The 14345-nt window shown below is 38.0% G+C and overlaps 1 protein-coding gene across 2 annotated transcripts; it reads right to left on the bottom strand.

Annotated features, from left to right (window-relative positions):
* Window positions 1–1423: 1423 nt before the first annotated feature.
* On the bottom strand, window positions 1424–13649 carry lrp10 (LDL receptor related protein 10). 2 transcript variants are annotated; one of them, XM_015400387.1, is made up of 10 exons: window positions 13585–13649; window positions 10414–10595; window positions 10256–10288; window positions 9736–9880; window positions 8676–8869; window positions 8060–8592; window positions 7538–7974; window positions 6204–6398; window positions 4347–4476; window positions 1424–2444 (listed from the first exon to the last, which is right to left on the bottom strand). In XM_015400387.1, the coding sequence occupies exons 2-10, from the start codon at window positions 10460–10462 to the stop codon at window positions 1791–1793; spliced, it is 2370 nt and encodes a 789-aa protein (XP_015255873.1). In that variant the 5' UTR covers window positions 10463–10595; window positions 13585–13649; the 3' UTR covers window positions 1424–1790. The 2 variants fall into 2 exon arrangements, with proteins under 2 accessions (XP_015255873.1, XP_015255874.1); XM_015400388.1 differs by having other exon boundaries at window positions 6204–6401; window positions 7541–7974.
* Window positions 13650–14345: the final 696 nt, after the last annotated feature.

Genomic DNA, 14345 nt, shown 5'->3' with positions numbered 1-14345 from the left:
ATAACCAGAAGTAAATAGAACTGAAAAAAAAAAGTAAAACAAAAAAGAAATATGACCCTATATATATAATGCAACAGTTCTGCAAAAATGAGAAGTTTATTTTTTATGGGAGGGCCCTACACTTTAAAACCCAAGTAAAAAATCTAGAAAGTCCAAACTGTCACCTCTTGTTTTGCCTTGAACTATGCATTAGCAATGTTTCCCTGTGAAAGCCTTGGTGTAAAATGCTGGAACTCATATGAATGTTCCTGCAAATGAGCTCAAATGTTGCTTAAATTAGGTTCCATCTATTGTTTTATTAGCTAAATGAAGTTTGATGGATGCAGTAATGCTTGCATTAAAAGAGAAAAGACAGAGATCCCTTACCTGGGTTTTGATTGCAACATCCTCTGCTCCACATGGCTTCATTGCTCAACTTAAAGCAGGAAGTTTCTTCTGACTACATCTATTTCTCAACAGAGCTACTCTATGAGTTTGTTTGTGTTCATTTCCACAGGATCCCTGAATACAAAGAACAAAGCAGCAACTCTTTCAGGTAATACCCGCCCCCCCATGCCACCCCCAATAAACAAACACCACACAACACTTAAAAGTGCAAATTGTTTAATCTCAGCCACATTTTTACTTATATACAGTGAGGTTGACCTTATTAAAGGCATAAAACCACTTTATTTATTTACCTAAATACATAGCAAATTTTAAAACTTCTGGCTACTCCACATCGACCCTAATACATTCAACGAAGCAAAAGTAAATTAAAACACGAAAAGAACTTAAAGGAGAAAAAAACAAAAACAACAAAGATCTGTAGTTTTCTGAAATTAAAAAACACCTTAAAATGCACGATAAGAACGTGAATGGCACACCAAAAGTCTCCTGTGTCAGAAAGCAATCTGGTCCTGTAAGATTTTAAGGTTATCTGGAGAATTTCGGGGGTCTCTTCATAGCCAGGGGGGAGGGGGGGGGCACTTCACACCACACACACGGGAAACTAAACCAGGCACCGAAGAGATTGTCATCATAAACATTAACTTTGTGTTGCTTACATTCACCCACTCACTTCAACAGGTTTGCACTAAAACAATATTTGAAAAAGATTATTGCCAGCTTGCAGAGTACGCATGCATTATTTTTTTTTTTTCCTAAAAGCTATAACGAAGCCACTAAGGTGTTGATACGTGCATCCACGTGAAGCAAATACGAGCCTGTGTGTGTTTCTGTGTGCAGTGTGGATTCAGGACGTCTTGATTTACTTAAAACTGTCTACAGGAAACTCCTTAAAAGGCACTTTAAATAGATGGGGAGAGATTTTTTTTTTCTGCTAATGTGTTTCAGCTAACCTCAGATTCGGGTGCGAGTGGCAGAAGTACGCAGACAGTTCACATATTGGCAATCGCGCCGCCATCGACGATTAAAATGCAGTCCCACAGATGCGATGATTTCAGTCCGACAGTAACCTGCCTCAGTAGCTGGATGGGGGGGGGGAATCCTTCTGTGCAAAAGTCTCCCTTCTCTGCGCAGCCGAGATTTATTTCCCTTAGTGCACGTCTAAAACTAATCAACATCTATGGCCGTCATCTACATCTTTAAGGGAGGTTCTCATAAAGAGTCCGAAAATTGATTTAAAGTGTCGACAAGTCAAACGATTTAAAAAGGCACCAGATGTGCACAAGGAGGATGAGTCTTACTGAGGGAGGGGGGTCGGGGCGCTCCTGTGCTCAAAGTCAGATGTGGAAAGACTGGGTTTCATTTGTTAAGAGTGAGGGAGGGGGGAGGTGTGAGGAAGTCATTCAGGTGAGCATGGGAACATCATCCTCTGAGGTGGTTTCCTCAGACAGCGGGATTAGTAGCACGTCGTCATCTGAAGAAGAGGAGGAGGAGAAGGAGGGGGAGGCAGAGAGAGGCATGTAGTTGGTGGAGGAGGAGAAGGGGGAGGCTCTGAAGCGGGACATACTCAGGCCTATTGTGTGGAAGATGGAGGCCAGGGAGGGGCTGCTTGGGGGTACGGTGACAGGAGGAGTCTGAGGAGCAGACGCAGTGGGGGCTGGGGGAGCGTACGGAGGGGGTGGAGTGGAGAGGATGGGCGGCGGGGACAGCGGCAGGAGAGAGGCGGGAACTTCCTCCCACGCCGTCATCTGCTGCTGCTCTGCCTGGGCCAACAGGCCAAGTTTCTGAGGCACCGGCTGGTTGACCGCCTCCACGGCCGACGAGGATCTGGCGGGAGAGGACTGGGTCGCTTCCTGGTTGGAGGAGGCGGAGTTCCCCTCCTGCTGGTTGGAGCTGGAGCTCTGATTCTGCCGGCTGGAAGTTCTGGGGATGAGGCCCCACCTCCGCATGCGGCGAATGGCCCGGCGGACGAAACGCGGCCTGCGTCTGCGGTGCGGCGAGCTGGAGGTGTCCTGACGGAGGAGCTGGAGGATTCCCCTCAAAGAAAGAGACGCAGCCTGGCAGAGGAGAAAACAGACACGCACCGTGGTTAAAAACACAGCAACAAAAGAACCTAATTCCATTTTCTCTATTCTCCAAACATTGATGAGCAAGTTAGAACACTGCTATGGGTTTAATCCACTGGAAGACCCCACCTCCTCCAACCACTTATCTCCACCAGAAATAAGCACATATCATCAAATTATGCTTTATTAACAGCATAATGAGGATAAATATGTCTGTGCAGTAAAAAAATAAAATTAAATAAATAAAAGTAGATTATAAACATAATTTAAACTAAGCTAACATTACATCATTATTTTTTCTGTATTCTAAAAATCTTTCCATTAGCTGTTAGCTAAAAATCCTCATAACAGGAATAAATGCTTGAAAACATCCATGAATTTTTAATTAATTCATTATGTTTTTTCAACTTTTCAATGGTATTCTATATTAAAAAACTGCATATAAATATATACAGTCAGAAAATGTGATATTGAGGAAATACACATATTCTGAATGATTTTTCTTTTTCTTCAATAAGAAATGATTTTGTGAGTTTTTCAGATTGACCTGTTTACAATCTAAATACATTTCACTTCTTGCGGGCTGCTATCCTGCAACTTTTAGAGGTGTCCTTGGTTTACACACCTAAATCAAGTAAGTAGTAATTAAGGTTTAGAGAACATAAATGCTGATTTATTAATTCTGAGTCAACGTGAGTCATAGAAGCCCTTCAGCTTTGTGTTAAAATGGATTGGTTCCTCCCCAGTATCGCCACAAGATAAGGAATACAGACAGATTTGTAACAGGATTGATAATTTTGACTGTATGACCTGGTTCAACTGTAAAGTGCCTTGAGATGACATGTGTTGTGAATTTGGCGCTATATAAATAAACTGAATTGAATTGAATTGAATAATTTTGGTTATTATTTCACAAAAAACTATTAGGAAAACTTACTGATTGATAGCTTGTACTGGAAATGATAGTTCTGTTGTTAGCCTTGTGAAAAGTGTTTCTATTAATCTAGAGCCTGTTTCACCCATATTCACTTAAATCATATGTATCATTTATAGATGTTGACGTTACCAGATCAAAGAAGAGTAAGCAACCTAAATATCCTTTTCTGCCATCATAATGGGTGGTGAGTATGAGTAGATGTAGTCTTACAAATACTTACCTCTTTACATCTGTATTTATTGTATGTATTGCACTGTGTATAACTGTGCATGTAACTAGTATACTGTTTTATCCATCTCAAACATATTCTTTCATATTTTTAGTTAATGCTAGGTAGAAGCAGAGCAGGATATGATATTGAAGATCTGTTATCTATTTTTCTGCAATTTAGTATTGTTCACTGATATCTAGGGCAATGCTAGTGTTAGCGGCTAACTTCCCTTGAAATAGTCAATTAAACTGATTTTAACTGTATTATGAAACAGTAATGGATTGTATGTAATAACAAATGTTATTTAATGGTTTTATTTGACTGGTTTGGACTTTAGTAGACTGTGTTTTTTTAGTAGATGAACTTAGCACCTTTACCTTTTAAAGTCCCTTCAGTCTGTATTTATTGTGACCTGGTCATATTTAATAAAAGTTGAATAGAGCATTGGTTTCAAAAGTTGGGGCCGTGGCCCGGATCAACAAGTATGGGGTCTTGAGATCCTCTATAGAAGTTACAGACAGAACTGAAGGAGGATATTTAAGTTTTTAAAGACATTAAAACATCACTTAGAAATAAATAATCAAACCCATAGTTTGGGTGATGAAAGCATTCTGAATAGTGGCCATGTCAAACAGTTTTAATACCATCAGGTAATAATCAACTAAGACAGCTTGAGAAGCTTGATCAGGTCCAAAACAAATGTTGATACAAGACATATATGATGTGTGTTGTCCTGCTCCCTGACCTCATTGGGACTCTCTGTGGGGAAGTCCTCCACTGGAGGGATGATGCCCTGGGCGATCAGCTGGCCGTAGGACGGAGGAGCCTGCTGCTGGATCATCTGGGCTTCCATACGGCTTATCGGAGCAAACATGCTGCAACAAGAAAAACCACAGGAATTTTAGGAGGAGTTCTACGATGGCATCGAAGTTTAACCTTTATTTCATTTATGCTTTAGAGGTAAACAAATCAGAAATCACAAAAAACTGTCCCTTTAACTTTGTTTACTAGCGTTCTAAGATGTAATTTCGTGTTTGTGCAGCTCCCCTTTTGCGTAGCTAAGATTTTGGTAGCTCTGATGATTTAGTAAGGCATGCTGTACATTTTTATAAGCATACTCATCCAGCCCCGTGGGTCTGACAGGCCTACACATGACGCACTTCTCCCGTATTTCTTCAGTGTTTGACTGCAGTGTACTGAGAAAGCTGGGAGGTTTAACCAGCGGCTCTACTGGAAAGCTAAATGTGAATCACCTGATTCAAATGATCAACCTGAACATTAAGCATCAGAAATTATCTTTCAGGTCAAATAAAAACAAATTACCTAGCTTAGTCAAATTTAAAAAAAAAAGAATCACACAAGGTTCCCTCACAGTTAAATAAAAAAAATCTTTGCTTTCCAGGATGTATTTAGTACTCAGATTTTTTTCTGAAATATTTATACTAAAGCTTATAATATTTTATTTATGTTAAATAATAAATTATTATTAAACACCTCACCAGTGTTTTCTTACTCTAAGCTAAAGGTCTTTCATTCTCATCTTTCCATGGTGGTTGTGGTATTTTGGTGATAATAAGCAGTGCCTTTCAACCTCCAATCATGTATTATGGCTTTAGAAAAGTTTCATTTAGGTCTCATATAACCACATAAAGTTCTCTTTAGAGTTTTTCTTAAATTTGATTTTATTTCTTAGCCAGACAAGATATTTTATCTGGGGAAAATTTTATTTAGAGACTAAAACCTCCCATAGAATAGTTTCACATGTACGCCATGAATTCACAGTAACTAAATATGTTTAAAAAGAGCAATAAACAACAAAATCTTTTTTAGATCTCTCAATTTATTCAAATATCTGATTTAATCAATAAAGCTGTTCCTGAGTTATTATGTTTTACTCTTTTCTTGTGATTTTTGCAAAGTCACAATGGGGAGGATAGGGCACTTTATGAAACGTTGGGTGCGTATGTTTCAAGTGTGACTCAAATAGTCAAATTTGAAAAGGGAACAAGTGGTTTTTATTAAACGACATGAAAAAATAGGTAGGAGTGCGGACGTCCCTGTTGGTGTAGAAGATTTAAATATGAGTTAAGGATAAAAGGAGGGAAGGAAGCCAGAAAAGGAAAAAAAACAAGGAAAGAAAGGAAGAAAACAATGAGGGAATCAAGAGGAAACAAAGTAAAGCCAGGGAAGGAAGAAAAGTTACGTTGGGGGGAAACAATTATGTAAAGATGTAAGGAGAGGAGAGAAGAAGGACATAAGGAATACAAGGAATGACAGAAGGCAGGAATCAAGCAAAGACAGGAGGGGTATATGCAAGACCAGCGGGAAGGACATAAAGTAGAAAAGAGGAAGAAAGGAAGACTTAATAGAAACAATGAAAGAATGAGAACAGAGAAATGATGGATGAAAGGATAAACATTGATCAAAAAGTAAAGGATTCTAGAAATCCTAATATTTACTGATACTTTTGTTTTGTTTTCTTCACACCCATCCAGACCTTAAAGCCCTGAAATCAACCTGCCACCTCTTCCATCCCACACAGCAAACCCAGACCCAGCCTGGTCAGAAAGAATTTCTCTATGGGTCACAGAGAAGAACCTACCTGTACTCTCTGGTCCTGAGCGAGTACAGTTTACACGTGCAGCCCATGGCGATGACCAGCAGCAGTCCGCAGATGAGGCTGCCCACCGTTGCCGCGGTGATGACCTTGCGAGGAAGCATGACGGTGCAGTCGAGCTCGTCGGTGCCGTCTTTACAGTCCACCTGGCCGTCGCAGCGCCAGCTCTCGAACACACACCTGCAGCGGGGACAAAGGGCTGAGTGTTATCAAAGTATGCAGCAGAAACATTGCTGAGAGATTTCTCCTCCATGTGCGCGGCGGGCCTCAACAGCATTAGAGAGGAGCTGACTTACCTAATCTACCATTTTTCATTTATACAACCCTGTTTATAAACTGAAAGCAGGTCAATAAATCCTCACGTCACATTTCTTCTCTTTAAAGTGACGACATTAGGTGGTTTTGATTTTAATCTTCATCATAAGGCAACCTTTGCTTTCAACCATATTTATGATTGCTTTACAACTAGCCAATCTGCAGCGCTGCCCGTCTATAAAATAAAAGGAAGGGAGACGAAACAGAAACTAATTTTTAATCAAGAAAAGTGCCTAAAAATCAAATATTTTCAGTTTTCAAAATTGAAGCAACCCATGTCAGTCCATTTTAAGCCTTGTTTCCAGAGATCCGCCGAATAAAATTGAGCCTGATTGGCCCTGATCTGTGAACCATCGATCTGCACCTAACAGTTGGATGACTGACACTAGCAGGCTGTCTTCTTACTCACTTCTATTACTGAGAGAAGCCTTCTATTATAATTGTGCTCAACACTTACATAAGAGCCTGAGGATAGTTTAATGTGTAACCAGAATAATTATGTTGTTTAGTTTGTCTCTCTCACACAGTTTGAGACTCACATATAGTCCTTATTCTGCTAAACGCTGAATTATAGTTAGACTAAATGAAGTAAAAGATGTAACAATCCAACATTTTAACCGTAAATATAATTATGGCATAATAATTTATTTAATACCGTATTATTTTTCCTAAATGAGTGAAGAAAAAAAAATTTTTCAATTCACTAATATGAGATAAGGATACAACATGTTGAAGTTATTTTATCCAGAAAACAGATAAAAAGTGTAGCTTGTTATTTATAGTTTTTAAATAGATCCTAATTTGCAATGACAGGTTATTTCTGTACAAACGTTTCTATTTGAAAATGGCAAAAAACTCTCTGATGGATCATTTTAACAAACTAAAATCTGCAAAAAAATAGATATATATCAAAGAGATGTCAAAAAGCCAGAACCTGCAGAAAGTGACATCTTTTAACACGTTGCCATGTTTGTTTTTAAGGCAGTGTATAAATGGTAACTGACCGATTGCTGTCACAATGGAAGGTCCCAGGCTGACAGACGCTGCAGTCCTTCTCGTCGCTACCGTCTGTGCAATACAGCTGGTAGTTGCACCGCTCCGTCACCGGGTAACACACCGGCGTGCCTGTGTAGCGCCTGGACGCCACCGCCCCCTGTGTCATCAGCCCGCATGCAAACTGGTTCTCGCTGCAGCCTCTGCACCCCAGCTCATCCCTCCCGGTCTCAGGGCAGTCCCACTTCCCATCGCAGCGTTGCTCCTTGGTGAAGCAGCCCCCTGATGATCCCCCGCACCGAGTCTCCGACGGTGGGCAGTAGTTGCCCACGTGGAAGGTGGCTTTAAAACCGGTCACCATGGAGTCGGCAGCTTTGTCAAAAACCAGTGACATGAGCCCGGTGTGGGACTCTACTTTGACAGATTTGCCATTGAAAACACTGGTGATCTGTAGAAATGCAAAAAGATGTATCAGTAGATTAAAAAGAAAAAAGGCGTGAGCTCCTAGAAAAGGATCTGTGACGTAAACTCACATTTTTGATGGCTTCTCCTTTGCCCTCCCCTTGGTTGTAGACAGTGATTCTGTCAAATTGGCCCAGCATAATGCGATGCAGGTCGAGTCTCAGCGGCCTGGGGTCCTCGGGGTCCAGGGTCCAGATACAGGTCATTGTGCCAAAAACAGACGACGGAGCTGCAAAGGTCCCATAAAAGGTCTGAAAAAGGCCTCCGCAGGGCCACTCAATGGGAGTAGGTGTGACAGCAAGCTCTTTCTGAGTGGGCTGGTCCCTGGGCCGTGGCCACGTTTCAGGGAAGGTGTACCGCTCCGTAGATCTGACCCAGCTTTTGTCATTGGTCCTGCTGTTGTCAGAGTCCAGGCCTGTGATTCTGTCCGTGTAACTCACAGGTTTAACTTCTGGGTAGTCCACATAATCGTCACAGCCCACCTCATCTAAGCCGCTGTGGAGGCCGTCACCGAGACACTCCACCTGCCCGTTACAGCGCCAGGAGAGTGGGAGGCACCGACCTTCGGGGCATTGGAACGACGTGTCTGGGCAGTCCCCTGAGTCTGAAGGTTAAACATGCATTAATAATTAGAACATATATACTGTGACCTTAAGATACGAAAACCTGAGTGCCCCACCGCCGTACCTCTGGCGTAGCTTAGGATAAATAATGATACAGGGAACTCTTGGGGAGAGAAGTGGTGCATCAGGGTTATATTTCCCCCTGGAAACTCCAGCGGCTGAGGCAGCTTGCTGCCACAGAGGACATGCGGCTCTCCTCCAACCGATGATTTTATAGACAAGTATTCTTTTTCGCATCGCACAGAGAACTGAGAAAAGCTGAGGAAATATGTGGAAAGAGAAAAACAGAAATTATCAGTCAGCTCCATAACCTGCAGTAGAGATACATTTTCTTTTAACATTTACTCAAAAGAAAATATCAAATTCTATGGAAAAAAGAAAACATGGCTTCATGATTGATGTTATCACATGTAACTAAAACAGATTTTAAAATCAAATCTTTCTCATCCAAGCCACAAACAAAATCTAATGTCTAAATATATTAACACATTAAAAGTTCACTATTTTTCAATAATTAAGTTTGAAAAAGTGAAGCTCCGACGGATTGGTCAAACTCACAGAGACACATATTTCAGGTTAAATACCAAAAATAAATAAACAATACATTTCAGTTCTTATTTTGAACATAGGAGCAGTACTTTATAGTTGTGTTTTACACCAGCTGCACAGCTTTACAGAGACGCTGATTTATTTTCCAGCAGGACGGGAATAGAAATGTAAGATCCATCACTCTGCATCCCTGAATCTATATAATATATTGGCTTTATGCTTTTATTAGATTCAGATATATTAGCAATTTTCAGTGATGTTCTAATGTATGTATTCATTTATTTTTAACGTGAGCTTGGATAATTATTGTAACATTTTGTCACATAAAACACAAAAATTATAGTCTTATTGTCCTTATTATCATGTTATTGTTCCTCATGTTCTGTTCACAACAAAAGATTTGATTGAAATCAATCAATTAAAATAAAAGTCAGTGAATAATTATATTACATATAACTAAAAAACATTGAAAATAAAAACAGATGTTTTTTTTCTGCCAAAGTAAAGCAGCTATTTCAACAATATCAGGCGAAATCTTTACTTCACAAATAAATTAAACTTTTCAGCATCTGTACCTGAGAATAATAGGTTCATCCTCCGAACCCTTAATGACCCAGCAGTCAAAGGTATATCCAAAGTGGTAGGACCAGCTGTGGTAGGCAGAACTCCTGATCTCCCCTACTTTACTGTCGATGACCTGAGGAGCGCGGCCACAATGGGCTGGAGAACAGTAAACAACAACAGTTAAAAGAGACAGCACTGCTAAACAAAATAAATCAGAAAGATTCACAAATAGGTTTATAATGATCCAAAAAATCTAGAAAAAAAAAAAATAAAGCAGTTAAATAAAGGGTAGGATTTAATCAGAGTTAATTTTGTATTTCCTTTTTGTATTATTTTATCTCAGTAATGCAGATTCACAAACATGATTTCTTATCCAATTATTATGTTTTTTTTTATTTATTTCATGCTTCATACAGTTTATTGTTCATGCGTTAAAAGTGGAAATCGGAATTCAATTAGAACAAAAAAACCAAGAATATCAAATAATATCTAGCCAAAACATTTATTCTCTTTGAAGTAGTTTAAACTTACAGGAGCAGTCTGCAGGCTCAAAATGACTGCATGCTGAAAAAGGAAACAAAGCAAAAAATGGAACCAGATTAATGGAACCAGAGTAAACAGATAACAGAGAAGCTCTGACTCCTGCATATGAAACACAAACAGAAGCCAACTTCGCTAATGTCACCCACCTGTTATGGAGACGATCAGGAGCGCACATAACGTGTGACTGGCTGTCATTGCTGCACCTCTGCTCTTTGAAAGGCTTTAAAATGGGTTAAAACTATGAAGACTTGGAAGGTTTAAAAGCAAATGTAAAAACAATGTCAGAGAAGTGCCATTTTAGGAGGGGGTGTGTTCAGGAAGACTTCACCTGAAAAGTAGAAGAAAAAGAAAAAATGAATCAGAGGCCTATTTAACCTGATAAAACAAAGTGACAGGGTTACAAATATACAGATTACTACACTAAGATCCATCTTTTACTTTCCCCTAAAGAAAATGTAATCCTTAATACAAAAATTGCTTATTTAGATTATAAGATTGTGCAATTTTGCCATCTTCTGTTAAGCACAAATGAAATGTAATATCATTATTGAACTTCCATCTTTAGAAACCCTCAAAAGCTATTTAAATCAAAATGGTAAGTGACAACACTCAGGTTAATTCAGCTCATCCTACATAAAATGGAGTTTACAAAGCTAAAGGAAAAGGTTGTGAAAATAAAATGAATGCATCTTTGCAAAAGCTTAGAATAAGATTGGTCAGAACATGTTTTAAAATTGTATTAAGCTGTTCTGATCCTTTATGATCTACTTTCTTTATATATCCAACACCTCTTTACACATGTTCCAAAATAGTAACAGCAAACAGAGGACAACTCGGGACCATGATATAATAAGGTGTTTTCAGATAATACTGGACTAAGCTATGCTACAGCAATGTACCAAATGTAGGGAAAACAAGGAAGGCTGCTATTTTTCCAAGCACTAAAAGATCCGTTTATCCACCAGGAGCTTGTAAAAGGAATTATAATAATGAAAAAACTGATGTATCATATAAAGACTCCAAAGAGTTAAAAAAAATACAGGTATCTCCAAGGGAATAACAAAAAAAAAAAAATAAATCCATTTCAGTTTAGCATTATGCTGAGTAAAAGATGCATTAAGGTATTTGATTTAACTTGACACGGCCATTTTTAAAATACTAATAGGGCTGCGAGAAAACAAATGTGTAATATTGCAGTTTTATTGTTAATTATCATCATGGGGTTATCAACTGTGATTAACCCACCATTTTCCTCAATATTCCGTTTCATCATCACAAAGTTGCATAATGCATGACTCTTAACATCATGATAAATAAAAGCGACTATTAGCAAAAGGCAGTTAATGGCGACTGACATATTATACTCCAAAATATATATTTACATTCACACATCACAATACTTTTTTAAATGCAATAAACATTTTAGATAATTATCCTAATATAAGTTCAAACTAACATTCAAGTTTACAAGAAAGTAGCTATTTCATTACAAATTGAAAGAATGAATTAAAGCAATCTTTAAAAATAAAAAGTTATATTTATTAAAGCAGTTATTAATAATAATAGTGACATTCATTTTTTAAAAAGTTGCCATAAACAAAACGCACCATTTGTTTTAGCATTGTGGTGCATTACAGATTACAAGTGGCGAATAATGACAATACATTCATGTGGAAAACCCACTAACAACACTAAATAACACTGCAAAATGCTTCAGAATAAGTAAAGAATAATGCAACTCAAAGTTGTTACTACTTGTTTTTTATTTTTTTTTATTTTTGTATCTATTTATTTCTGTAGAGAATAAGCCCTATGGGATGAAGCATCTCATTTGCAAGGCTGTCCTCACAAATATACAACAAAAAAGGTCAGATACAGTAGAGCAAACCAAATAATATATGAAATAATACTCATAGACACTCACTCATTCTACGGAAGAGGACTAGGGCCACTCAAACAATAAAAAAAGTTAACTGATTTTAAAATATTATTTTAGTTTAATATAGGAAACTAGTCAGAATTCTGACTTCAACCTCTGAATTCCTTCTGATTTCAGAATTCTGACTTTAATCTCAGAACTATGACTGAATTCTGACAGCTAACAAACATGTTAGCATCAAGTCGTAGCCTTGTCTAAATTAGCTCTCTTGTGTTAATCACCTTCTGCTCATGCACTAATGACATGGCATGACCAGAGATCCCTCGGGCACGTAAAAAAAACGCCTAATTCCGTCATTTTCCACCAATGTGTCACTGGCCCTCTCAAAAAACTCACACCTTTGTCAGTGAAGCTGAGTGCTCCCATATTTCTTCATTCATGGTGCCCATCTAAATTAATTGGGGTTTTTTTTTTCCAGTGGGCCTAATCCTCTTCCATACTCATTCACTCAACTACCAACTAGATAAAAAAAAAAAAATTACAAGGCTTATTTAAATGTTGATAAAGATATTTTTTTGAATGCGGCTGCTGAACTTAAGGGACAAATAAATAAAGGGAGATAGGAGTTTATATTTGAATGAAACTATTTTCCATTTCTTTTATTACTCTATGGATAACAATTTTTTTTTCTATCTTATAAATTAGATGGACATGTATTGTCTGTTTAATTGAAAACAAATAAAAATGTATCAATAGTATAACTGGAAGCTGAAAGTCTAAGAGAAGTAAAAAAAAAAAAAAAACTGTGATTATACGGTGTTAATCACACTTTTGGTTTATTTAGGGAGAAATACATTTTGTAAACAATGCTTCTTTCCTAGTAACAACCCATTTTCATTCAGATTAATAACTCAATATCTGTCCGACTTTCTGTTAACAGTGTTTATGGTATAAACAACAAAACACAATAGTTTTCCTGGCACACGGGAAGGTGTGGTTATTTTTATCTCGTTAGCAAGCCAGACACAGCGATTTCCTTCCTATGATCTTCATGACAACATCGATATAAAACAGGACTACCATTTCTGAAAATAAACCTAACAACCTCTACATCTATTTATACAGTAGAGTTAACTTCTGTCTGCTCACAGTTAATTTCCTACTGACATGTATTTGTTATTGAACAAGGCTTTTTCCCATGAGGCGAGATTAAAACAACAGTTTCGGTTTGAAGGATTAGCAAGCTAGCTTCTAGCAGCCTCAGTTTTTTTTTCTTTAGAGCTCGATTAACCGAAGTAATATCTCACCAAACAGAGAGACGGATATTGAAAATTGGACACGTAACTTTTAAATACCCAAACAAATTACAACATGTAGGTCGGAATCGGTAGTGACGATGTTAAAATACAAACAAAATAGCAGGGAAAGAGTACCTTACCGAGCTGTCGGCCTTTCTTGTTGTCAAGTTCGAGAGCTACTTCCTGTTAGGCGGCTCGTGACGGGGTGGGCGGGGCTTGTGACGCACGTTCTTTTCACACTGGCCGCCGGTTCTCACGAGAACGCGTGTCCGTACTCGCGTTCTCGTGAATTGAGAAACGGCCAGTAGTGTCTCCATTTTCAGTTCTTAAAAACATACACGCGGTGTATTCATTCAGATTTGTATTAACTATTTTTTTTTCCTTTTCCAAAAACTCTACTGTTTTCAACACAACAGTATATTGCAGACTGGTTAAAGAGGCTGAGAAAGTTGAAATGTTCTACTTTTACCACTAGATGTCACTGTTAGCTGGAATAAAGTTGCTGAACTTTTCATTCATAGAAATTATTGGTACTGTAAAACGAGAAAATAAAAGCATTATCTTAGTTTTCCTATAACTACAGAAATCAAACAAAATACAATATATTAATTTATATACTATATAATATTTTTTTTATTTCTAAAGTCCTTTTTCTCTGCGTTAGTAGTAAAAAAATTGACTGCTGTCCTGTTACACAAATTAGAAACATCAATATCATTAACTACAGTATGATCAGGTAAATAAAAATAAAGGTCAAATAAGCTAATAAACAAATAAGCTAATTTAGAGTGGTTCTGGGGAGAGTTTAATAAGGCTTGGGAATTAGGTTGTTGATATTTTTTAGTTATACTTTCTTATCAGGAAGCAGCACTAAACAGTTATAAAAAAGAAGGTGATATAT

This window comes from Cyprinodon variegatus, unplaced genomic scaffold (assembly GCF_000732505.1).
Source record: "Cyprinodon variegatus isolate N-32 unplaced genomic scaffold, C_variegatus-1.0 Scaffold1098, whole genome shotgun sequence".
NCBI classification, from domain to species: Eukaryota; Metazoa; Chordata; class Actinopteri; order Cyprinodontiformes; family Cyprinodontidae; genus Cyprinodon; species Cyprinodon variegatus.
This window is presented reverse-complemented; position numbering and strand designations above follow the sequence as displayed.

Bases quoted from the DNA above. Each gene is read 5' to 3' on its own strand.
- lrp10 (XM_015400387.1), bottom strand. From the start codon at position 10,462: ATGACAGCCAGTCACACGTTATGTGCGCTCCTGATCGTCTCCATAACA. The intron at 10,289-10,413 runs GTGGGTGACATT...TTCCTTTTTCAG, and splicing joins CCTGATCGTCTCCATAACAG to CATGCAGTCATTTTGAGCCT. The intron at 8,870-9,735 runs GTACAGATGCTG...ATATTTCCTCAG, and splicing joins GATGAACCTATTATTCTCAG to CTTTTCTCAGTTCTCTGTGC.